This window comes from Microchirus variegatus (assembly GCF_963457635.1).
Source record: "Microchirus variegatus genome assembly, chromosome: 2".
Classification (NCBI taxonomy): Eukaryota; Metazoa; Chordata; class Actinopteri; order Pleuronectiformes; family Soleidae; genus Microchirus; species Microchirus variegatus.
The window spans coordinates 3,599,368-3,626,347 of NC_139803.1; the positions used below are offsets into that span (position 1 = coordinate 3,599,368).

The 26,980-nt window shown below is 39.8% G+C and overlaps 2 protein-coding genes across 2 annotated transcripts; one reads left to right on the forward strand and one right to left on the reverse strand.

Moving 5' to 3' along the window:
• Positions 1-1,484: 1,484 nt before the first annotated feature.
• themis2 (thymocyte selection associated family member 2) lies at positions 1,485-9,383 on the reverse strand (the record flags this gene model as incomplete). The annotated part of the gene is made up of 6 exons (XM_083910390.1): positions 1,485-1,597; positions 1,865-1,982; positions 4,074-5,326; positions 8,465-8,890; positions 8,978-9,118; positions 9,281-9,383. 6 exons carry the CDS (start codon positions 9,381-9,383, stop codon positions 1,485-1,487), a joined length of 2,154 nt encoding a protein of 717 aa, XP_083766516.1.
• A 6,108-nt stretch (positions 9,384-15,491) lies between these two features.
• ppp1r8b (protein phosphatase 1, regulatory subunit 8b) lies at positions 15,492-25,671 on the forward strand (the record flags this gene model as incomplete). The annotated part of the gene is made up of 7 exons (XM_083904341.1): positions 15,492-15,541; positions 16,034-16,094; positions 17,420-17,573; positions 19,190-19,407; positions 23,068-23,212; positions 23,572-23,636; positions 24,895-25,671. The coding sequence occupies 7 exons, from the start codon at positions 15,492-15,494 to the stop codon at positions 25,249-25,251; spliced, it is 1,050 nt and encodes a 349-aa protein (XP_083760467.1). The 3' UTR covers positions 25,252-25,671.
• Between the last annotated feature and the right edge of the window lie 1,309 nt (positions 25,672-26,980).

Sequence of the window (26,980 nt, forward strand, 5' to 3'; positions counted from 1 at the left end):
TGTAGTGGCAGCTTCTGGTACTGCACGCAACAGAACCCATGAACATGTGAGAATGTGCAGTTGCCATTTTGTTACCATTGTGGTTAACAGTGGCCTCCCAGCAAACCCCTCTCTGTGTTAGGTTTGCACGTACAGGAAGTGACATTTAGATATCAATACAATGTGAATGTAACCCTTAGCCCAGAATGATCCATATAACGTTTAACATCCATCAATATCGAGGTGTTATGCACAAAAGTATGATTTAAAAGGCACATAATAAGTCAACACATTGTGAAAGTGCTGGGACTGAATATTTACTTTTTGGATTTAAAAATCTAAGATGGTGTCTCAACAACAACTGTTTGTGTGAGAAAAACTGTAGTCAACATTACAGCTCACAACCTGTGCTCTACACCAGTGTTTCCCCAACCCTGGTCCTCAGGAAACACCGCCCTGCCATGTTTTAGATGTTGCCCTGCTCCAACACACCAGATTCAGATGAAACATTAAATTTTTGAAGAAAAAAATGGACAAAAGTTGAAACATTAAAAACAAAATATAAAAAAAAAATGTTTTTTTTTTTAAAGTTGAAACATTCCATTTAAAAAAAAAAATTTTTTTGAACAAAAGTTGATATATTAAATAAAAAAATAAAAATAGATTGACAAAAGTTGAAATGTAACATTTTAAAAAATGGACAAAAATTGAAAGTTTAAAGTGAAAAAATAATAATTTATCAAAAGTTGAAACAGTCCATTTTTGAAAAAAATACATTTTGAACAAAAGATGAAATAAAAAAAATTTTAAATGGACAAAAGTTGAAATATACATTTTTTTGAAAAAAATGGTCAAAAGTTGAAAAATTAAATTTTTTGAAAAAAAATGGACAAAAGTTGAAATATAATTTTTTTTTAAATTGACAACATTTTTTAAAAACAAAATTGAAACATTAAATTCAAAGAAAAATTGTTAACAAAAGTTGAAACATTACATTTAAAAAAAAAAAAAAAAGTTGAAATATAAAAAAAAAATTTAAATGACAAAAGTTTTTTTTTTGTTTTTTTTCTTTACAAAAGTTGAAACATTAACATGTTTATAACATAATTATTTGAAACATTGAATTATTTGAAGTTCGTTATCAGGCTTCTGCAGAGCTCGATGACGAGCTGACCATTTATTTGAATCGGGTGTTTTTTGAGCAGGGCAACATGTAAAAACATGGCAGGGCAGTGTTCCCTGAGGACCAGGGTTGGGAAACACTGCTCTACACGTGTGCTTTTCTTTGAACCATTACACTTCACTTTCGTCCTGTACTGAACCTCAATATTCTGCGTGTGCACCTCAGGATGACTCAAGCCGCACATCTCGGATACACGATTGATAAATAACTTAAAACAATTATTTCGGTACACATACATCTTAGGCAAAAAAATAAAAAGTCTATATCTTTGACTTATAGTTAGCTATAAAATAATAATTCAAGATAAAAGAATTGTAATTTTTTAGAAGTACAAGGCCGCCTCTTGTGCTTTCTTCAGCAGATCCACCAGAGAGTCGTCCACTGTTTCATAGTCGTGGTCACTGTCCACATCTGCAGTGCACTCCCTCCGTGGCACTGTGGGAAAACCAAGTGTAAATACATTTGTTTTTGTTTTTAATCAAAATTCAGTAAAAACACACAGGAAAGACTGGATGTTTTGTCTGAACAATGCCTGATATGATGATATGGCAACTGTGAAACTGGATGTAAATTGGATGAATTATATTATGGTTGCATTATTTATACTGAGCTTGAATTAAAACAAAATCGCATAATATTACAGACATTGCACACAACTACAAAAAGGAAAGAAATAATACATTCACCCCGTTAGAGGCTCACCTTTCTTCACAGCTTCCTCCATTCTCACATAAGTGTTCGGCGGTGCTTTACCTGTCGTCATCACAGCTGCCGAGTGCTTTCGGGGAGCAAGCAGTGGGGGCTGGTCCTCTGGGAACCCCTGCACAATAAGAGGAAGTTAAAAAGTAAAAAAAAAAAAACGCATTTACTTAAGGAAGTGAAAGAATCTTGATTGCATGGGGTTCGAGTGGTTTAAGATTTCCTGAAAGTTAGATTTCGAAGAAGAAAAAAACTTTCTCACGGTATTGGTGTAGTTTTGTACTTGACTAGTCTCAAAAAGATAAAGTATCTAAGGAATTACTTACTATAATTTTCATGAATTTTTGAAATTCAGGAAATGATCCATTTGCCCTGATGCACTTTGACAGTGAGCTGACTTTAGTCTCAAAAAAAAAAAGTTTCTCAAAATGACTCGAAATTTACCATCATAATAGTCGGCATCGCCCTGAATTAGGATGCGTTGAAAATATTTGCAAATCTCTTATGGAATAATTTTTATGAATTTTTGAAATTCAGGAAATGATCCATTTGCCCTGATGCACTTTGACAGTGAGCTGACTTTAGTCTCAAAAACAAAAAGTATCTCGGAATGACTTGAAATTTACCATCATAATAGTCGACATCGCCCTGAACAAGGATGCGTTGAAAATATTTGCAAACCTCTTATGGAATAATTTTAATGAATTTTTGAAATTCAGGAAATGATCCATGATGCACTTTGAGAGTGAGCTGACTTTAGTCTCGGAATGACTTGAAATTTACCATCATAATCATGCAAACCTCTTAAGGAATAATTTTCAGAGTGTGACAGATGATCCACAAGAGATTCTAAGAATGGGGAAGTGGATTAATCTGCTATAAATTGCATTTGAAATTTAGTGTTTCATTTTAGGGAAAAATATGTTTTTAATGTATTTAGTAAATAAATTTTTTTCTCAATTTTTTTTGAACCGATCTCTGTCTACATTTCTCTTCTCAGCTCACGTCATGTGAAGTTACATAATCTCTGATTATCAGTCTCTACTTCTTTCTTCCCTCGTCTCTCACGAGAGTGTGTCTCACTCGCATGTCCAGTCAACAGAATTCACTGATATGATTGGCTGAGAGGCGTCATGTGATGTGATGTAATAGGTCTGCAGTTTTCTGGACCTCTGTTACTGTAATGGCGAGAGAATCTATGCATGTTAAAATACAAATGCTCCAACAAAACATCTATTTTCAAAGCTTTGTGGACATGCTGTAGGTCTGGATGGCGTGAGGGTATAGATCAGGACCGTGTTTCCACCGAGTGGAGCGGGTTTGTTCGGTACAGTACGGTACGTATATGTTTGTGTTTCCAATTGGAATAGTGCCAAAATAACTGCCTCAACTGTTCCATTTTTCCCGGCACCCTTCTCTTGGGTTACCAGAGTGAAATGTTATGGTCCAGTCAGGTTTCCACGACAGTCAGCTGATTCGGTGACAGGAAAAACATCACTGCCTGGCAATTGGTGTAAATTGGACGTCTTTTGACGACAAACTGAGCAGCTGCTGGATGTTGGATGTCCTCCATTGTTGTCTGATGTGTCACGTTCACTGTCGTCATTCATATATGTTAGTTATGGAGGTCGACTTACATACATTAACTTGTTTTTATGGTCAAAAACCTCCTAGTTGCTGTAAACGAGCCGATATAAATCCTCTTTTCTGACGCTATTTCCCAGTCGCGAGATTTGAGACTCAACTCTCACACCCAGAAGACAAGAAGAGTCTTGTGATTGGCCAGTACCCGGAAGTGACATATTCAGCACACCCGCTCTCAGAAGCGCAGCGCCCCCCTCTGGAACGGTGGATGCACTGCTACTCATTATCAAAACATTGTTTTAACAATGTTTAAAAATAGCTTTGTCACGACTCCCCGCCGCAGTCCCTTATATGACTTTGACCCGGAGCAACCGGATGTGCCCGGACAAGTGACCGGAGCAGGACGATCTGCTGTTCAGGAGAACCTGTGTTTACGTAACCGGAGCGGGTTTTTTCTGAGATCTCGCTGAGCCCGAGATTACAATAAAACACATCGTTCTCAGCAGTGGCTGAACTGTTTGTTTGGAACCTTCAGGGCTTCTTAAACAAGGTAATGACGCAGATACACACTAAAAAACAGCGTTAATTGGAACTTCCGCTTTAAGGTACCTAAGAAAGCAATACTTACTGGAGGTGGCGGAGCTGGGGGCCTTCTTTTGGTATTTAAAGTCAAGTTGGCCAACTCTTTGCTTGGGGCACTGGTGCTGCAATCTGCTCTTTGGTTGGATTTGTTGGCCTTGGAGGGTTTCTTCTGAGATTTTGACGATTTTTTATGAGGGTCTACAGACGACAGGTTTCGCTTCGGTGGTCGAGGAGGAGGAGGAGCCACGTCTGCGTTGCCCCGTTTGCGAAACTCGTAAAAGAACGTGTCCGTCACCTCGGTAACTCTTTCCACGTGGCACTCAGGGGACTCGTCGCTGGGCCACGGCAACGGCTCCTTGGTGAAAGAGACGGACATGGAGAACCACTGGGTCGGGATCTCAAAACAGTGGTCCGGCTTGTTTGGGAAGCTGGCCTGGATGGTGGGCTCTAGCATGGCCCCCTCTATTCTGAGACCTGCCAGGCCCACTAGAGGATCGGTCTGGAGCTCGGCGTCGCGGCTCACCACTTTAACATCCAGCGGCAAACAAAACTGCGCTCCCAAATCCCTGAGTTTGTACCTCTTGTTGTCTGCGAGTACCTCCACAAAGTGACCCTGCATGTACAGAGGCAGAGACATCTCCTCTTTTTTATCTTTTTGCACAGCCTTGTCTTCGTCGTTGTCATAAACATCATCGTCGTCGTCGTCATCTCCATCGTCCGGCTCTTGGAGACGATGACACAACAGAGCTTCCACCGATTGCTTCTCTCCTCCTCGGCTGATTCCGAGCGGCAGCTCCATCCTTTCGCAGCGAACGACCTCCAGCTGCTCTCCCACGCTGAGCGCAGGCACGCCCTCCTCCTCCACCTCCTCGCAGTTCCTCGTCACGCTGACCCTCAGGCCCGAGCCCGGCGTCTGGGTCGAGGCCACGTACAGCTCGTACACGGAGTTGAACTCTCTCGGCCGTCTCCGAAATCGTCCGCCGTACTGCTGGGACACCAGGAAGTACTGCTGCGCCTTGCGGCTCTTCAGGCTCGACAGCAGCACCATGGCCGAGGTTCCCGTCTTGTGGAAAACCAGTCGCTCGCTCTTGCTCAGCGCCGTCAGCCAGCCGCACTTGAACAGGGAGTGGGACAGCGGAGGTTCCTGGATCTCCACGACCGAAGGGAACGATTCATCCGGCTCGGAGAGGACTTCGGTCAGACTGAGCGGCGTCACAAAACGGACGTCTTTGCACTGCTCTGTGACGTCGATCACTTCCACCTCTAAGCTGGACGGAAACCTCAGCACGTCCTTCCTCACTGCACAAAAACAACGGGAGAAACTGTGTTAGGGAAAGCTGTAAAGGCCACACAGGTTATACGCTGTCCAGTTACTTTGTAATATTAGAGTTAAAGTATTCTGAAATTTTCTGTACTGAAACACAATTTGCCTTGAAAGGCTCTACAGTCTGGACACCCTCTGTCCTTAGACCTTCACACCGAGCGAGAAAAACCTCCCTTTACTACCTTTACTTTAGATTTATATCTGAGAGTTTGTTCGGTCATTTCTGCTGTCGTAATAAACCATTGGTTCTCAAAGTGTGGCCCGGGGCCCATTTCTGGCGGCCCGCAATGAATTACAGTTGATAGTTTTAATCCAGGAGCTACTAAGCTTGTTAAATGTTTATTGGACGTTACTGGATACAGACCAATAAGTGTAAACAAAAATACTGGGTATTTACCTGGTTTCTATATGGTGAATTTTAGTGTATTATTGGGTTATAAGCTGGTAATAAGCAGGTAGCTACAGCCCCCAATTACTAGCTATTTACCCAGTAAATATATGGTAACAGAAATGTGTTACTTGGTATTAACCTGTAATTAGAAGGTAAGAACAATGGCCAAAATACTGGGTAATTACCCAGTAAATTATAGGCTAATGCTTAAATTACATTATATTAACGCTTATATTACTTAACGCTAAACTGTAGAACTGCAATCTGGTCATTAAAATTATTACAAATGGGATTTCTTTCTGTCCAATGTGGGGTTCCTAAATTGGCCCTCAGGTATCAAAACTTTGAGAACCCCTGTAATAAACAATGAGTTTGTTCATTTATCAGCCATTTTTGGACACGTTTTAGAAGGACAGGCATGTGTTACTGGTCATATTAAAGAACAACGTGTTCAGTTCATGTTTTTCAGGGCAGGATGATAGTGAACCAGCATCAGCCCTGACACTGAGGAAGCCAAAGGTGTTTTCTACTGTGACTCATTCAAATGGATGTTGTGCTGTTTAAAGCAGCCAGCAGGCACAAGACATTTAAAACTACTATTATCCACTAAAGACTGGACTGCAGGAGCAGTTACACACATACAAGTGTGAAGATTCCTGTTTCAATGAAAAACGTAAAGAAAACACAGAAGTGAACTTAGTCTTGGTTCCATTTAATTCAGCTCTTGAGAATGGAACAGAAACTTCTTTGCCCCGTTTTTCAGGTTACAGTGGTGTAAGTGAATCAGATGCTCTTGTTTTAATTCTAAATGATATTAGGTGTGATCATTAACACACACTAAGCACAAATTTACTTGGTTGCAATGGTTTTTTTTTTCCATCTTTAAAAGATGTTTGGGAAATTAAATCTATATTAGAGTTAGAGGGGAAGCACAGGGTTATTTTGGACTGAGCGAAGTGCACGCCCCCCTGCAAATACTCCGGTTTCTGGGAAGTTGGTCTTATTTTTGCCAAAAGAATATAAGTGGAAAGCAAGTTTTGCACGAACAAAAATGATTAAATTTAGAAAAAAAACTAAATCCCACTACTATATCTATCTTAATAAGATATTCCAGCTTGCATTAAGCCTCGATTAGGTAATAAGCTTAAAAGTCTACACATTCAATCATTTTTTTAATTCCCAAAGAGATTAATAAAGTCGTCTGTCTGTATTTTTTTCTTATAATAGGAATAAGAAGAAGAACTGTAGAGATAAATTAAAACAGCTTTAAAGACTATAACAACATAAATGTTTCTAGAGTCTCATTTAAGACAAATTTACTTTTACGGTGCCTTTTAAAGAAACTGGGTTTAAATTTGTTTGTCTGTTGCTATTATTATTCTTAGAGTTGGCCAAGGGGAAAGGTATTGGGCTGTTAACCAGAGGGTTGCTGGTTTGAATCTCCGACAGTGCCCCTGACTGAGGTACCTACTGCACAGTGTGTGCTCACTAATGATGAGTAATAAGAACTGTTTGTGTGTAAATGTAAGACATTTGCCTGCTTTTTTTTTTCATTTTCCTTTTTATTTTTCCTTGCTTCTGCTTATCACTAGACACCATCTGAGAGATAAGGTCATATCAGTCATGCCTTTGTTGAAGTGAAACTGAAAGAGCCATTTTTGTCTTTATTTTTTTTGTGGGAACTAGTTTATTATAGACGCTCTGTATTTGCAAACAGTAAATCAGCTCATCAGGGTTGATGAGCATTTTGTTGACCTTGTTTCTACCAACTCAGGAGTCAGCAGGGGCGCAGCTTGGGAACAGGCAAGGCAAGGCAACCTGCGTGGGGCCCCGAGCCGATAGGGGGACCCCCGAAATGATAGGGGGCACCCGAAACTCGGAGCCTGAGGTGCTGTTTTTACTGAAATGTGCAGTGACCAGCCGCCTCCCCGCCCCCCCCTTAAACAACAATGGGCGATTTGCAATGACATCGCTAAAGGGGCCCCACCTCACGTTAACCTGTGTGAAGTTAGTGTTCTGCAAGTTGGAAAATGTTTTTTTCAGATATTTACAGTATTTTATTGTTCTATACATTTATATTGTTTCATAATGTGGGTGTAATGTATTTTTTTACTCAGTTTATATCGTTTTTTAAAAGCTATTTACAGTATTTTATTGTTCTTTACATTTATATTTTCACATACTTTCTAATTACAAGGTTTTTCCATGTTATTTCTTTCATTTTGAAAAAAAAATATTTCGAACTCATACATTTTTCGTTGGCGTCGGATTATTTGTGACAAAATTATGGTGATGAACACTGTTTGGAAGGAAGGGCCCCCTGGGAATTTTTTGCTTAGGGCCCCTACAGACTCTTAGAACCGCCTCTGGGAGTCGGTTGCCTTCGTTACCCATCGCCATGCGCAGCTTCCCTACGAAAGTGAACTTATTCTAGTTCTCCTCCTTTTTTTCTGAGACACTATAGTTTCACAGACTAATTTTAAATGAGAACACATTTCACTTTTATGATATTGTATACAGTTCTTCTATTTTTTTTACATATTTAAGTATTAATTCTATGTAATATTGTCTAATTGTTGTACTGCTACTTTTCTTTCTCCACCAAAGCACCAAACAAATTCCTTGCACGTGAATAATCTACCTGGCAACTTGATTTATCTAGCTAACACTTGTTTTCAAATGCAAAGTAAACAAAAGTAAAAAAAAAGTAAAGTATTCTCACAGTTCATGAGGGCGTGGACCTGATAAATAGGACTGATGACAAATGACCGGTCACATTTAGCGGGATTGAGGAGGCGGAACCTCCGGGCACGCAGGTCGTCGGAGGACAGGATCTTCTGCAGGGTGAAGCACTCCTCGCTCTCGCACTCGCAGAATTCCCCCCGGGAGGAAAGCGGGATGCACACTTCCGCTATGGCCTCCTGTTGTCCCCGTATCTGGCAGCGGACCTGATCCTCCTTACCCTCGCGTCGCTCGACGGAGAGCAGCGTCAGAGCCCTGCCGGCTCCCAGCGTGAAATTGTCAAAGGTCATCTTGGAGCGGCTGGTGAACGCGAAGGGAAGGCACGAGTCCAGGCCCACGGGCCTCAGGCTCAACATCTCCTCCACGGAGCTGTACGGCATCTCCTCGGGAACCACCTTGAAGAGGCCTGAGAAACAAAAAAAAAAATGTCGTCAGCAACAACTGAACACAGTAGCAGCTGTCACGTTTGCGGTTTAAGACGCACGACACCGACCTGTGTGTTCGACGGGGAGCTCGAACGTCTCACCGCCGCCGACATCGTCGCAGCTCACGGATTGGAGCTCGATGCCGATGACCTTTAGTAGATCCCCGGTAGAAAAGGACACTTCGCTCCCAGAGAGTTCATACACAGACCCTGAAAGAGAAAGAGAAAGAGAGCAAAGACTTTTTTAACTTGGACAATAAAACGTCAAGTCATTTGCAATTCCACCTTAGTTAGTTTTTGCTCAATTCCTTTCTCTGTTCTCATCCACACACTTGCAGTTTCAGTTCACAAACACAAATTCCAAAAGTTTACCTTGGAAATAAACTCCCGAGACAACCTGCAGGATCTTCGGCAGACACTCGTTGTCCAGCGACGAAATGAATTGCTGCAGTGGCAAAGCGATTTTGCCTGCCATCGCTGCCGTCTCAGCGCTCTGCGATTAGCCGTGCAGGCAGAGAGCAAGTGACGAGTGCAGCACGTCTGTCTGCATCGGCGGTGTCGAAAAAACCACAAGCGCGAATGAGGAAGTCGCTGGAGCCGTTTGCACGATGCTTGCATTCACAGGCGGAGAGAAGTTGTAAAGGAGATTGTGATTCTTTTTATTATTATTATTATTATGATACATAATTCATATTCGTCAAAAACTGATTTGCAATCACTCGCACGGCAAGCACACCTAGACTAATGTGTGTGCAGCAACTGCAAAGAGTAAATTGTGTCATATGTTGTGTGGAATAAATTCAAAGCACCCTGATGTTTTTTCCATACTTGTTACACTTGGTGTGTAATATACTCTTTACTGATAAATACCCCCTTTCTTTTTATGACATTTTGACACATCCCTCACACCGTCAATTGCACCTTCTGTGCGCTCGACAAGAAAGCAGCCTCATTTCCTCCCACTGGCTTAGCGTATATATATACTCCCGCCTCACTGTCATGACAAGGCAGTGGTTTAAAGCTGCTGCGTAAAACCCACAGCACTTTCCAAACACGCCCAGAATCAGACCTCCAAACGTCGTCGGAAAAAAGACCAGTTAAAACAAGTATTGTCTCAATATCAAAAAAACGAAACAAAGAAAAACTGTTTTTTTTCGCAGATGTCAGAAATATGCTGAGTCATCGCACCAACGCTGGCTAAAACCTGCGTTTTTGTCTCCATAAGATTTTTAGAAAATTCGGGTTTTCGGGTGCGAGTTTTTTCCGGAAAAAGTTTACCATTACGAATTTAGACGAAGGTCGTTCTACGAAACAGATGTCGCTCGCTGTTTACGATTGGAAAACCCTTACTTTTTAACGATTATCGCAATAATATTATGAGTTGCTTTTTTGATGCACAACAGCCGATGCTAGCCGATTTTAGCCGGCGTTAGCTGATGTTAGCCAGTGTTAGCTGATGTTAGCCAGCGTTTGCTGATGTTTTTCAAAATCAAATATTGTCTCAATATCATGAAGAGCTCACGTTTCAGTCACCAGAACAATCGAAGACTTTTATTTTGAAAGCTACATGTTTTTTTTTTTGTCTCCAAAGGATTTTAGAAAATTCGGGGTTTTCGGGTGCGATTTTTTCCGGAAAAAGTTTACCGTTACGAATTTAGACGAAGGTCGTTCTACGAAACAGATGTCGCTTGCTGTTTACGATTGGAAAACCCTTACTTTTTAACGATTATCGCAATAATATTATGAGTTGCTTTTTTGATGCACAACAGCCGATGCTAGCCGATTTTAGCCGGCGTTAGCTGATGTTAGCCCGGCGTTAGCTGATGTTAGCCAGCGTTTGCTGATGTTTTTCTAAATCAAATATTGTCTCAATATCATGAAGAGCTCACGTTTCAGTCACAAAAACAATCGAAGACTTTTATTTTGAAAGCTACGTGCTTTTTTTTGTCTCCATAGGATTTTAGAAAATTCGGGTTTTCGGGTGCAAGTTTTTCCGGAAAAAGTTTACCGATACGAATTTAGACGAAGGTCGTTCTACGAAACAGATGTTGCTCGCTGTTTACGATTGGAAACCCTTACTTTTTAACGATTATCACAATAATATTATGAGTTGCTTTTTTGATGCACAACAGCCGATGCTAGCCAATTTTAGCCGGCGTTAGCTGATGTTAGCCGGCGTTAGCTGATGTTTTTCTAAATCAAATATTGTCTCAATATCATGAAGAGCTCACGTTTCAGTCACAAAAACGACTCGTCCCATTTTTATTTACTATAACAATCGAAGACTTTTATTTTGAAAGCTACGTGGTTTTTTTTTGTCTCCATAGGATTTTAGAAAATTCGGGTTTTCGGGTGCGAGTTTTTCCGGAAAAAGTTTACCGATACGACTTTAGACGAAGGTCGTTCTACGAAACAGATGTCGCTTGCTGTTAAAAATTGGGAACCCTTACTTTTTAACGATTATCGCAATCATATTATGAGTTGCTTTTTTGATGCACAACAGCCGATGCTAGCCGATTTTAGCTGGCGTTAGCTGATGTTAGCCAGCGTTAGCTGATGTTTTTCTTAATCAAATATTATCTCAATATCATGAAGAGCTCACTTTTCAGTCACAAAAAAACGACACGTCCCATTTTTATTTACTATAACAATCGAAGACTTTTAGTTTGAAAGCTACGTGTTTTTTTTTTGTCTCCATAGGATTTTAGAAAATTCGGGTTTTCGGGTGCAAGTTTTTCCGGAAAAAGTATACCGATACGAATTTAGACGAAGGTCGTTCTACGAAACAGATGTCGCTCGCTGTTTACGATTGGAAAACCCTTACTTTTTAACGATCATCGCAATAATATTATGAGTTGCTATTTTGATGCACAACAGCCGATGCTAGCCGATTTTAGCCGGCGTTAGCTGATGTTAGCCGGCGTTAGCTGATGTTTTTCTAAATCAAATATTGTCTCAATATCATGAAGAGCTCACGTTTCAGTCACAAAAACGACTCGTCCCATTTTTATTTACTATAACAATCGAAGACTTTTATTTTGAAAGCTACGTGTTTTTTTTTTGTCTCCATAGGATTTTAGAAAATTCGGGTTTTCGGGTGCGAGTTTTTCCGGAAAAAGTTTACCGATACGACTTTAGACGAAGGTCGTTCTACGAAACAGATGTCGCTTGCTGTTAAAAATTGGGAACCCTTACTTTTTACGAGTATCGCAATAACATTATGAGTTGCTTTTTTGATGCACAACAGCCGATGCTAGCGGATTTTAGCCGGCATTAGCTGATGTTAGCCTGCGTTAGCTGATGTTTTTCAAAATCAAATATTGTCTCAATATCATGAAGAGCTCACTTTTCAGTCACAAAAAACGACACGTCCCATTTTTATTTACTATAACAATCGAAGACTTTTAGTTTGAAAGCTACGTGCTTTTTTTTTTGTCTCCATAGGATTTTAGAAAATTCGGGTTTTCAGGTGCGAGTTTTTCTAGAGTTTACCGATACGAATTTAGACGAAGGTCGTTCTACGAAACAGATGTCGCTTGCTGTTTACGATTGGAAAACCCTTACTTTTTAACGATCATCGCAATAATATTATGAGTTGCTATTTTGATGCACAACAGCCGATGCTAGCCGATTTTAGCTGGCGTTAGCTGATGTTAGCCAGCGTTAGCTGATGTTTTTCTAAATCAAATATTGTCTCAATATCATGAAGAGCTCACTTTTCAGTCACAAAAAAACGACACGTCCCATTTTTATTTACTATAACAATCGAAGACTTTTAGTTTGAAAGCTACGTGTTTTTTTTTTTGTCTCCATAGGATTTTAGAAAATTCGGGTTTTCGGGTGCGAGTTTTTCCGGAAAAAGTTTACCTATACGAATTTAGACGAAGGTCATTCTACAAAACAGATGTCGCTCGATGTTTACGATTGGAAAACCCTTACTTTTTAACGATTATCGCAATAATATTATGAGTTGCTTTTTTGATGCACAACAGCCGATGCTAGCCGATTTTAGCTGGCGTGAGCTGATGTTAGCCGGCGTTAGCTGATGTTTTTCTAAATCAAATATTGTCTCAATATCATGAAGAGCTCACGTTTCAGTCACAAAAACGACTCGTCCCATTTTTATTTACTATAACAATCGAAGACTTTTATTTTGAAAGCTACGTGTTTTTTTTTTGTCTCCATAGGATTTTAGAAAATTCGGGTTTTCGGGTGCAAGTTTTTCCGAAAAAGTTTACAACTACGAATTTAGACGAAGGTCGTTCTACGAAACAGATGTCGCTTGCTGTTTACGATTGGGAACCCTTACTTTTTACGATTATCGCAATAATATTATGAGTTGCTATTTTGATGCACAACAGCCGATGCTAGCCGATTTTAGCTGGCGTTAGCTGATGTTAGCCGGCGTTAGCTGATGTTTTTCTAAATCAAATATTGTCTCAATGTCATGAAGAGCTCACGTTTCAGTCACAAAAACGACTCGTCCCATTTTTATTTACTATAACAATCGAAGACTTTTATTTTGAAAGCTTCGTGCTTTTTTTGTCTCCATAGGATTTTAGAAAATTCTGGTTTTCGGGTGCGAGTTTTTCCGGAAAAAGTTTACCGATACGAATTTAGACGAAGGTCGTTCTACGAAACAGATGTCGCTCGCTGTTTACGATTGGAAAACCCTTACTTTTTAACGATTATCGCAATAATATTATGAGTTGCTATTTTGACGCACAACAGCCGATGCTAGCCGATTTTAGCTGGCGTTAGCTGATGTTTTTCAAAATCTAATATTGTCTCAATATCATGAAGAGCTCACATTTCAGTCACAAAAACAATTGAAGACTTTTATTTTGAAAGCTACGTGTTTTTTCATAATGGTGATGAACACTGGTTGGAAGGAAGGGCCCCCTGGGAATTTTTGCTTAGGGCCCCTACAGACTCTAGAATCGCCTCTAGCGGCAGTGCGTAACTATGGGTGATTTTTTTTTTGGGATATTTTTTTCTGCCCCTTTTTGCGATTGTGGACAGAAATGATGTAACCTTTTATTTTTATGCTGCATCCTGCATGTGAACATTTGTGTTTTTTTTTTTGCAATTAGAATAAAAAAAGGAATTACATTTAGTACAATTAGTGGTTATATTTGTGAATTTGCGTGTGAGTTTTTGGCTCTGATGGCCCTGAGGAAGAAGATAATAAAAAAAGAGTCTATCGTGTTATAGGATGGGAACTCTTTTTCTTCCCCCCTACTAGACTGAGGTTGTGATGACATTCAGAGTAATTTGTAATGTAACAAAGTACAAATACTACTTCAAGCACAACATTCTACACTTGAATGTGCTATTCATATTCCTAGCGACTTCTATTCCACTATATTTCCTAAATAAATGGTGTACTTTTACGCCACTACTACATTTCCTCTATCTTTGTACTCGTTACTACCAAACAAAACCAGAAGAAGAAGAAGAGTTGGTATTATGGTCTGTGTATAAGTCAAATCTCTTGAGGCTGAGGACCTCTAGTGGCTCTTCAGGGAACTCAGGGATTTGTTTTTGTTCACTCTATTTTCCCATACTCAGGGCCGGCCCAAGCCTCCATACTCAGGGCCGGCCCTGAGTATGGGGCCCTCTGGGGCCCTCTGTTACTGCCAATAATAATAATGATTATTGATCATTCACACACCTACTATACTAGGTATTCTACTTATTCTACTCTGTCACAAATATGAATACACTTGTAAAACTAAATGTGAGAACTTTTTGTTGCATGGAAGCAGACACCAGATTTGCAAACTTACAGAAAAATCTCTCAATTAATATTTGGCAAACTCAGCAACTCCCCCTACTGGCGACACAGAGAATCAATACATAAAGCCAAACGGTTTATAAATAAAATATTAAGATATTAAGGTCTGAAAATCAAAAAAATGTGCACAATCTTTGGGGGGGATTCAAAATACACTCCTGTAATACAAATATTTGACTTATATTTACATATATGTAAAAAAACACAGCAATAAATAGCAAACAAATGCTGAAATAATAATGTAAATCAACAGAGGCACCCGAAACAAGGTAATAAAAATGGTTTATAAATAAAATATTAAGATTTTAACGTCTGAAAATCTTAAAATGTGCACAATCTTTTCAAAATACACTCATGTAATACAAAGATTTGACTTTTATATGTAAAAAAAACACAGCATTTAATAAAATAAACAAATAAATATGAAACAAATACTTCAATAATAATGTAAATCAACAGAGGCACCTGGAACAAGGAAATAAAAATGGTTTATAAATAAAATATTAAGATTTTAACGTCTGAAAATCTTAAAATGTGCACAATCTTTTCAAAATACACTCATGTAATACAAAGATTTGACTTTTATATGTAAAAAAAACACAGCATTTAATAAAATAAACAAATAAATATGAAACAAATACTTCAATTATAATGTAAATCAACAGAGGCACCTGGAACAAGGTAATAAAAATGGTTTATACATAAATAAAATATCTCTAATTACTCCCTTCATCCTACAGTGACGTTTACCCATCATGCTGTTCGGCTTCTAGACGCTTAGGCAAGATGGCGACTAAAATAAGCAAGGAGAGTGCTCCTTTTGATTGTCCATCATGGTGAGAAAATGCACGCGTCAAACTTGTAACGCTCCGCTTGTGGAGCAAGACGACATGTAAACGAGTAGAGCAGCTTGCGCTGCTTTGTGTAACTTACTCTCATTCGGAGAGGAGCCCGGGAGCAACCGCTGCCGACGCTATCATTTACTCGAGCTAGCAAGCTAACCCGTTAACGCTGGCTCTCATACACTGATGGCGTCGCGTGAGTTTAGTGGCGTCATGTGTACGAATGTTAGCGTTTTCGTCGATTATGTTAAAGTATGTTTACATATGATGTACATCGTAGCCCTCATCTTGTTTTTAAGACAGCAATTTGTGGCGTTTCCACAACTGTGTGAAAGACACCGGCACTTGTTTTACGTCATCAATGGGTTAAGGAAAAAATCAACAACATTTTAATCCCTGTATTTAAACGCCTTGCAAGCACGCGTGTGTTCATTGTATTTGGGGTAATTCTAATGTGCAAATCGGTAACTTGCTGTTTGTTTTCAGGGCTGGCAAACCGCCCCCGGGACTCCATTTAGATGTGATGAAGGGGGACAAATTGGTAGAGGTAAGTTCAATGTTTTAACTTTTCATCAGGGTTGCCAGGTCTGCGTGACGTGTCCAGCCCAGTGGCGACAAAGCCAGGTTTTCTGACAAATCATGCTACCCCATAGCTTAAATCTACTCAATTATGCTCCCACCAACCATACATTCAAACATTAGCTCACTATTTTAACACAGTTTTGTTGTGTCTTGACATTGTTTTTTATTTTTTATTGTTGTGTATTGTGTTTTAAGAGTGTGAAACTGTGCATCGTTGTTGTTTGTATATGCTAGTCTTTGCCAGATTTATATATATATATATATATTTTATTTTTTCCTGCCCAGGGACTACAGATGCAATTTAGCTAGTAGCTAATTCTGGTAAGGCTGAGAGCCGTGCACTGTCCCTGTTAAATAAACAAGTAAATAAATAAATAGATATATGCTACTTCTCACTGTGTCGATGATGTGAATAGTAGTGTCATACACAGTGATTTGTGTATGTTACGGGTGACATTGCTCTATCAAGTTATGCTACCCCTGAAATATATATTCAATATGTTATAATAGTGTATCAAAACATGTTCCCCCGTATTCTTATACTACATTTATCTCTGTCGTCACACGGCGAGACTTATACCGTAACTGGAAAGAACCAGAACGTCTCATCTGGCCTTTAATAATTGTGGTATTGCCAATAAAATCTATACTTTTTAAATAATAAATATAAGTAATGGATGAATGAACAGGGTGATCAGTCATGCCTCCTCCACCCAGCCCTGGGTGGCATTTATGTCGCACGTTTTTGCTCGACACTGATGAACCACAACATTTAAAGTGGTTGCGTCCAAATGTGTATCGGAAGAAATAAGGTGTCACGTCAAGTAAATGTATATATCATGTAACGGGTTTATTGCAAATTGGCTTTATGTAATAATAATAATTGCAACTACCTCATCGGCATTCAACTCGCAAAAAAAAGAAAATGGCAGTAAACCTTCAAAAGTAGCCCCGTTCTGTGGAAAAACCATAGACCTGGCAACCCTGCTGTTAAAGCCTTGTCATCGTGTTAAATGAATGTATCATTTGCTCATTGAGTTTGTGAATGCACCAGATACACGCCTGACAGTCCATCTTCCCCCAGATGTGTTTTTTCACACTGGGGGATTTTTCAATGGCTACACGGCTTCAAACGGTGTAAGAGTGACATTAGCCCTGAGATTTAAGCTTCGCAGTGGGGAGCATCACTGTGGAGTTATGGCTCAGAGGCACAGATACACAGACTGTTTAACAGACCCCTTTTTTCCAGGTGCTGCTGTAACCATGTCCCTGAAACTCTTGTCCCTGTAGAAACTGATCATAGATGAAAAGAAGTACTACCTGTTTGGGAGAAACCCGGACTTTTGTGACTTCACCATTGACCACCAGTCGTGCTCGCGTGTCCATTCTGCCCTGGTCTACCACAAACACCTGAAAAGGGTCTTTCTAATAGACCTCAACAGCAGTAAGAAACTTGTTCACCACCACCACCACCACCACACCGACTGTATTTATTCATGTAAACATTGACACACTTGCTTCGGGTTCTAAAACTAACACTTGTATCATGAATAAAATAACCATTAGTTGCAACTCTCTCTGAAGAGGTGCCTCCCTTCTGGGTTTCAGTCAAATGGAACGTGTTATACGACTTATCAGGTATAGTCAATTATGGCTCCGTGAGCCATTTTTCTGGTTACGGTAGAGTGGAATTAACCTCCAGAAAACAGCTTTCTGCTCTCAAATGTATACCATGCTCTTGACGTGCCTTCATTCATTAAACAAGCAGCACTAACGCATGTGTTCAGCCTGATTTTCCTCAAGATAGCTGGTGCGTGCTTATTGGCTCACTGATACCGATGAGATGAACTCCTTAGGTACTGAAATTTCAACGATGAAACTCCAAGAACAAACTATGGAGGGCAACGTCACACTTGTCAGTGTACAGCATAGGGCCGGGCGATACATCGAACATTTATCGTTACCAAAATTTATGACGATAATCAACATAATTTTGCCAATGTCGATGTATTAGATAATTAAAAAAAAGAAAAGAAAATGGCTGTGTGTAGGTAGGTAGGCAGGCAGGCAGGCTACGGGTATGTTCATGTCCCTTTAAGACACTCGGCTGTGTACAGTGTGTGTCAGTCTCACACACAAATAAATCACTGCATTTGACACATATCAGACATAACACATATATAGGTTATATCTGATATGTGTCAGTATTGATATTTGTACCGTGTCACGGCGCTCATGCGATTATATCAGGCAAATATTATGCAAATTAGGCTAAGATGTAATTTAGCGAACTTATTGGTCATTTATCGTGAGCTGCTCAATATATCGTGATGTTGATTTGACAGAGCTGCGATTATTTTGGAAATCGATTAATCGGTCTATTATTTTCTCGAAGAATCTTTTAGTTCATAAAATGTCATAGACTGTTAAAAAAACGTTGATCAATGTTCGTCAAACCTGGAAATTAATGACGTCTCGAACGTCTTATTTTGACCACAAACCAAAATGATTCAGTTTGAATGATTTCTTCGTTATGTGGAGCAAAGAAACAAAGAAAATATTCACATTTGAGAAGCTAAAACAATCAGAAATCTTGTTTTAATCATGAAAAAAGCTTCAAACGGATTATCGATTATCAAAATAGGTGACGATTAATTTAGTTATCGATGCGTGGATTAATCGTTTCGGATTTCTAGATTTGAGGCCGTATCGCCCAGCCCTCGTACAGCATGCCAGAAACGATTATTGTTCTTATAAGATATCAAATGACAAAACAGTTATAAGGGGATAACGTTTGATACCCAGTTGATATTGAGACTACAAAAGTATTGACATTTAAACACGACATTGAAGTCCTTAGAATTAAGTTAGCAGTAACAATAGTGGAAATACTGTATATGGTGATTGTTTCAAAGAACAGAACTGCCATGAAGTAGTGCTATTTATCTGTTGCTCTCTTTCACATGTGAAACACGTACACCGTCAGGAACGGAGTGTGACTGAGTCACATTTGATGCAGTTTCGAGTGGTCTAATTTTTCTTTCTCTCACCATTTTTTAGCACACGGTACTTACCTCGGACACATCCGTCTGGAGGCGCACAAGCCTCAACAGGTGCCCATAGACTCTACAATGTCTTTTGGAGCCTCGACGCGGACCTACACGATCAGAGAGAAACCCCAAACCCAGGGCACTGCAGGTACAGGAGACAGTAAGACCGGAGAGGACGAGGAGCTGAAGGGTCTGCTTGGACTTCCAGAAGAAGAGACGGAGCTAGAGGTAACGGAAGAGAACTTTACTGATCTTGGTGGATTGCAAGAAGATGCAAAACAGTGTTACCGTAAATCCTCTAATATAGGTCCCGGGCCTTTATTTTACTCAAGCTCATCGTGACCCTGGCCTTTATTGGAAGGAGGCCAGAGTTGGAGGCAGGCCTCTATTTCTATTTGAGCAAAACGGACTACCAGTAGAATGAATAAAAAAGAGATTTTGTGTCTATTTGAACCTATAAAATACTAGGTTAATTTATTGAAAGAGTACAGTTACCATAACATATGGTATGCATACAGAACACCAACAACAATTACCGTTAATTCAGGCTAAATTAACAAAAAAGTAGCAAACATACCGGTAGTGCATTGTAAACACTTTGAAGTTAAAAACCATAAAAATCCTCCTCATCAGTTTCCTCCTCCTCTTAATTTCTCCCTGTAATCTCCTTATCACTCGTGCCAGCCTCTACAACAAGTGCATTATGTGTTCTCTTCCTCGCGCAGGCGGGCATCAGTCAAGGGGGCAAACATTGCCCCCCTGTGGTACTTGCATGTTACTATCACAAGCTTAATGTTGAGGCCTGCCCCGAGCAAGCTTGTGGACGCTGATAAGGACTCGCGTTAGTTGTGGATTATAATTGTTCAGATGAGGAGCATTCCAGCTGTCATTTAAGTATTTCACCATAACACAGTAAGCAACTGTAGCAGAGATTATTTAATGTTATAGCAAAGAAATCTAATGGTCTTTGCTTTTAGATTTTTGATTGGTCTACCATTGATGTAACGTTAAAAGCGGTATTAGCTGTACAGGGAGGGTGTCTGTATATTTGTCGGCAAGACCTGCCAATGTTAGAGACCCGGCCGCTAATGGAATACAGGCCACTATTAGAGGATTTACGGTATACATATTTTTCTCTCTTATGAGGTTATTTAATAGATATTTATTGAGTGCAATGAATCGGAGATTAACATAACTGCAAAATGCCATTTGTTAAAAATAAGGACAACGTTAGACAATATTATATATGTATACATATATATATATACCGTAAATCCTCTAATAGTGGCCTGTATTCCATTAGCGGCCGGGTCTCTAACATTGGCCGGTCTTGCTGTCGGCGGGGGTAAATAAAGGCCGGTCTCTAATAGAGGCCAGGGCTATTATTAGAACCAACGTTTTTAAATGTCTAATTGAACGCGCAAATATACGGATGAGACTGTTTAGCTCATTAGAAAGCCACCAGAGCACTTAAAATATCGCCATGACGTTACGAATCAAAATGCAAGAGACCTGCACTCCTCCAGTCATTCTTGTAGCCATACATTATCCTGCACACCCTCCCTGTACAGCTAATACCGCTTTTAACGTTACATCAATGGTAGACTAATCAAAAATCTAAAAGCAAAGGCCATTAGATTTCTTTGCTATAACATTAAATAATCTCTGCTAAAAGTATGCTACAGTTGCTTACCGTGTTATGGTGAAATACTTAAATGACAGCTGGAATGCTCCTCATCTGAACAGTTATAATCCACAACTAACGCGAGTCCTTATCAGCGTCAACAAGCTTGCTCTGGGCAGGCCTCAACATTATGCTTGTGATAGTAACATGCAAGTACCACAGGGGGGCAATGTTTGCCCCCTTGACTGATGCCCGCCTGCGCGGGGAAGAGAACAGGCGCGCAGCGGAACATGAGGAGGACGAAGAGGAACTGTGTAATAATGCACTTGTTGTAGAGGCTGGCGCGAGTGATGAGGAGATTACAGGGAGAGATGAAGAGGAGGAGGAAACTGATGAGGAGGATTTTTATGGTTTTTAACTTCAAAGTGTTTACAAAATGCACTACCGGTATGTTTGCTACTTTTTTGTTAATTTAGCCTGAATTAACGGTAATTGTTTTCGGTGTTCTGTATGCATACCATATGTTATGGTAACTGTACTTTTTCAATAAATTAACCTAGTATTTTATAGGTTCAAATAGACACAAAATCTCTTTTTTATTCATTCTACTGGTAGTCCGTTTTGCTCAAATAGAAATAGAGGCCTGCCTCTAATTCTGGCCTCCTTCCAATAAAGGCCAGGGCCGCGATGAGCTTGAGTAAAATAAAGGCCCGGGCCTATATTAGAGGATTTACGGTATGTATAATACATAATATTAAATATGGTAAACAGTTTGGGTTTTCTTTTATGGTTCTATGATGTACTAACAAAGACTTTGCACTAGGAACCTTCTTGAGACATGGTCACTCATGCTAACTAAAACTATGGTTGCCAGCAGGAACACAGGGAAAAGAAGATTTTTTTTTCTAACCCTTAAAACATGGAGGTCATGTAACAACATGTGGACATGAGCTGTGCAAAGTCTGATGCTGCTGAAATGAAGCAGAGTGAAATTACAGAGGTTTTATTAAAGAGATGTCTAGGTGTTCTCTCTTTCGGCACAGTTTGGCACAATCTGTGCCATTTGAGATTTCTTCGGTACCAAATTATTTAAAAAAAAAAAACTTTTTATTTTATTTATATGTCACTACAGGTCAAAAAAGAAAAAGAAAGAAGAAGAAAAAAAAAGTATGATAACTCGCTGTAAATCGATGCTTCCTGTGCGGTGCGTCTTCAGTTACGCAGCGCCATAGCTCTGGCTTACCTTGGTCAATTAGGGTGATTGACAGCTCGTTTTAAACCTCTAAACCGGTAGAATCAGACCCCGGTCTCCAAATGCGTGTGAATCACTTCATTAGCGGGTCAAAAGGACATAAATGCATGTGACGCATTTGTGCGGACATTCGCCCTTCTCTAATCAGAACGATCTAATGTCGCTCTGTAATGATCAATCAGACCGGGATTTGTTCCCAAAGCATGCTGGGAAGGGTAGTTCTTCATTAGAAGTGGTTTTGTTCCAGTGGAAATAACTTGTTTTGATAAACAGCAAAGGTAAGACGACATTTCTGCTTGTATTTCTTGAAAGTCAGTTGTTGTTTTGCTCTTATTTTGGTGCTGGATCCGTGAATCTTGATCGTATAGAGTGATAAAAATGGTACCGCTGGAATTTGTTTGTTCTCCGCTGTCCAGCCGACACGTGTTATTTTTTTTTGTTAACATAATCACGCTGACGCTCATTGTGCCGCTTTTCAATGAGCGCGCCGTAACGTTTTTTTTTTCGCTCCTGCTGGTTCGATCCGTCGGTGTTTTAACTGTGTTTGGTGAACATAAGAATGGTTTATATGAGCTTTTAGCTGAGTTTCTGACTTTTCTGTGGGTTTGCAGAAATCAGTCTGTGTTTGTTAAAGTTAGACATGGTTTTATGACACTTTTGTCGCTGCGTCTGGCGCTGCCTCCGGTATCTGGGGCAAACCGTGAAGAAGAGGTTAATGAACTGATTCTAATGAGTCAGTTAACCCCGTCTGCAGCGGCGCGTCAGTGGACCCACAAGATCGCGTGTCAGAGGGAGGCGATGTTGTTGTTGTTGTTGTTGTTGTTGTGTTGCGAGTTCACACACAGCCAGACATGAAATGGTGACCTTAGACCCGTCTCTGCCCATTATGACATTTTCAAGGTGTAGTTTAGGGAAATATGATGTCGATGATGTGCTACATTTCCCATTGTGTCATCCTTTATATCGGCGCTGCCACATGATACACATTTTTTCTTCTTTTGATTGAAAACAGAATCTAACAGAGTTCAACACGGCGCACAACAAGCGCATCTCCCTCCTGACCATCGAAGAGGGCAACCTTGAAATTCAGAGGCCGAAAAGGAAACGGAGGAACTCCAGAGTTACTTTCAATGAGGAGGACTCGATCATTAATCCAGGTATTTGTAGTCAAATGTCATTGTTTCTGACAAATATCCTTTCATTTAACGTTTAAAGGCCAAAGAAATAAACCAGATATTATCTGAAATGAAAGGTAATAACATGTATTTGAAGATCATAACAGTAGATATTTCTATATTTGTGTGTTTTTACAGTGTAATGTCACTCTCCTTGGGGAGATAATCATCTCAAGAGAAAAACGTTTTATTAGCCCCAGGAAACAACTTGTGTGCCGCTTTATATCCTGATATACTTTGTTTATGCATCCAGATAGCTTTTTTAAAACCATATCTCCCAGCGTCCAAGAAATGTTCTTATGATTACATGTTAATGTGTAACACTCTTTTATTATTTACAGAGGATATCGACCCAAATGTGGGGCGTTTTAGAAATATGGTGCAGACTGCTGTCATCCCCATTAAGGTAAGAATTCTTTTGTTCAGAAATCCCAGGTTCTTTTCAGGAGATTGAAAAAAAACAAAAACTAATTCCAACAAATTTCCACAAACTCTTTTTGTGGAAATGTTATTTTATTAGTTCAGCTAATGCATGGCAAACTGAGGCTGTCATCAGAGTTACAAACCAGAAATAAGGTGCAAACAGGAAGTCGGACTCGTAATAAGGATTCACTAAAACAAAAAAGACACAGACAGGAGAGGAATCGGTGTTTGTAACTGTCCCCTGGGTTTACTTTAATCGTCAGGTTTCAGGGAATGAGGGCTGCCGGGTCGGCCATGGGACATTTGTTAGAAAATTACTGCTAAACAAGTCATAACCAGCTCATAGCATAGAGTTTGACAATTCAGCTGTATATCTCTGTTGACTTGAGTGAATTTTTCAGTATTTGAGTTGCATTTTTAGTACAAGTGTTATCACTGGGTTAGTTTTTGTGTCGTCTGCGGGGAGTTGTGTGATTTGCAGAGTCTAAATCATGGGTGTCAAACTCTGGCCCGCGGGCCAAATTTGGCCCGCGGGCCAAATTTGGCCCGCCTTGTAATTTTATTTGGCCCTTGAGGCAATATCAAATTAACATTAGAGCTGGCCCGCCGGTATTCAATTTTTTATTTAAATTTTATTTAATATGCCATTGATGTTTTTTCGTTTGTTTTTTGAAAGTTGATTTTGCACTATTAAGTTATATAAGCGTTGCTTGTTCCATATTCAGTGTTAAAGCAAGTCAGTGTAGCAAACTGAGCAATAATTAACGTTTTATTCATGCACTTTCTCTTGCTACTTCAAGGCTTGAATGTTTGATTCATTCATTATTGTTATTTTATTTTCAAATTTATTATTAGCCTGTGGAAAAAGTTTATTTTGATATTTACCTCAGAAGGCTGAAAATAGAAAAAAGGCATTCAATTTTTATCCATCCATTATCTACCGCTTATCCTGTATTTAGGGGTGCATTCAATTGTTATTCAAATTTTATTTGATATGCCATTGATATTTTTTAATTATTATTATTTGAAACTCGATTTTGCATGTCACTATAAAGTTATATAAGCCTTGCTTGTTCAATATTCAATGCAAAACTTGTTTGGGTCCCTATTAAAAGGTTAATTTGTTCAACCTTGGCCCGCGGCTTTGTTCAGTTTTAAATTTTGGCCCACTCTGTATTTGAGTTTGACACCCCTGGTCTAAATGTACGATCCGAGTTGACACCCTGTGTTCCTTGCTATAGAAACGAAGATCCGAGGGCCAAAACACGCTGGGTCTCGATGACATGACCGGCAAACGCATGCACGCCTACAGCTTGGGCGGGGGCCTCTACGGAGACTTGCCTCCCACGAATCACGAGAACCAGCCAACGGGAGCCCCGGGGGGCGCCGCCGCGATGCAGGGAGGGCTCCCTCTGCCCTTCCCTAATCCAGCCCCAGAGGTGGACCTGGACCCGGAGGCTCACCAGCCGCCCGTCACCCTCAACCCCACCCCCGTCACAGCGCCCTACCTACCAGAGACCCTCAACGAACCACGCAAAAAGAAATACGCCAAAGAAGCTTGGCCGGGCAAGAAACCCACCCCGTCACTACTCATCTAACCAGTTTTCTCGAAGCTGCTGGCTCTCAGGTTACCGGGAGAACATCAGGGACTGTGACCTGGCAGAGGTGGAGCCTTTTTTTTTTTTCTTTTTTTTGTCATTTTTAACAAAAAAAGAAACAGTTGTGTTAGTCTAATTAAACCGCGGTGAGTTGCAAGGAATCGTCCACGAAGTCAGCAGTCAATATTTTTTGGCAGAATTAACAAAGTGAACAGACTCGGCAGTTAAACCCACTCGTCTGAGAGACGAGGGCTGCAAGGAAATCTTGGGTCACAGAGCTATTTTTCTTGAGGGTCTACTCGACACAGTTATCTCAACTCCTTCAACTTTTTGATAACGTTATCAAAGAGAAGACGAGGAAGTCGGAGAATCCAGACTCTAACGAAACACAGGGCTGCTTTCTATTTTATGAACTTGTCGACATTGTGTTGTTCGGTGTTTTTTTTTTTGTTTGTTTGTTTTTTTTACATTTATTTCACAAGCTCGAGCATTTTAGTGATAACACGTATGTGGACAGTACGACGGCAATTGAATCTGGCATTTGTCCTCCAGGCCACTGCGCGGTGTCTGACTGAAAAAAAAAAAAAAAAAGCACAGCTGACATCCCATAACAGTGGTTTCCTCCGCAGATAAAAGCCTTATGTCATTTTCTAACGGTGTGTGCGTCACATTATCTTTACACTGTTTATTATGTTGAGTTTGAAATGGTTTGTTGCCTATTTTTCCAGCGCCAGTGTACTGTAAATATGAGGATTTAAGTATGACCCGGCACTAAGAAGAAACTGTATAGAATGGATTCCAGTACAGTACCACGGAAATCCCTGTTTTGCTTCAACTTCACAAACATTTGGAATTAGGCGGTTTCAATAGTCTGTAACATGTTAAAGTGACAGTTCAGGTTTTTTCTTTTAGTGTGTTTGTATGAGGTATTTAGCATATTCAGTCACTGAAAAGAGCTGCCAGTGAGGACACAAGGAAAAACTGAGTTTAACCACTCGAGGCTCATCTAATAAAATCTACTCCTACTTTAGTTTAATGCTACTAGTTTGTTGCTGGCGTTTTAAGGTAAAATCACTTGAGTAATGTATAATTAACATAAAGGAAACCTATTTAAATGGAGATACTGTTGTTAAATAACATGTATAAGTTTAAACAGAAATGATCTGCTGTGAACGACAGATATTTTTGAACTGAAACACAAAACTAGAGCCAAACTAAAGAGCCATCAAGGCCATTGATGTGCTATAGAAGAACATCTCAGTGGAAGAAAGACGCTTGTTTGTCTCTCTGAACTCAACTGTTCACGATTCTGTTGCACATGAAGCAGCCAGTCAATCAGTCGCCAATGAAAGAACAGGAAGAAGTTACGTTAATTGTGTTCGTCGTTATAATATCATAATGACTGAAATATTTTAAATCAAAGCTTTCATTTTAACGACACTTTACAACAAATTATTCCCCCCCCAAAAAAGTCAGTCACCTGGAATCCTGGAAATTCCAGCCTCCATAGAGAAATGTTGACAGGGACCACGTTTCCTGATTTGATCATTTTTCTGTCAGGGAAAATCTGAATAAGGGATTTCAAACTCGATTGAGGCAGCAGTGGATCAACAACTCTCGTTTGCTGTGTAAAATAAGTTTTTCCTCTTTAGACTTTGGTGTGGAAGAGGATAAAGCAATAATAAATCATAGATTTATGCTGGAGTGTATTTTATTAGGTGGGCCTTTT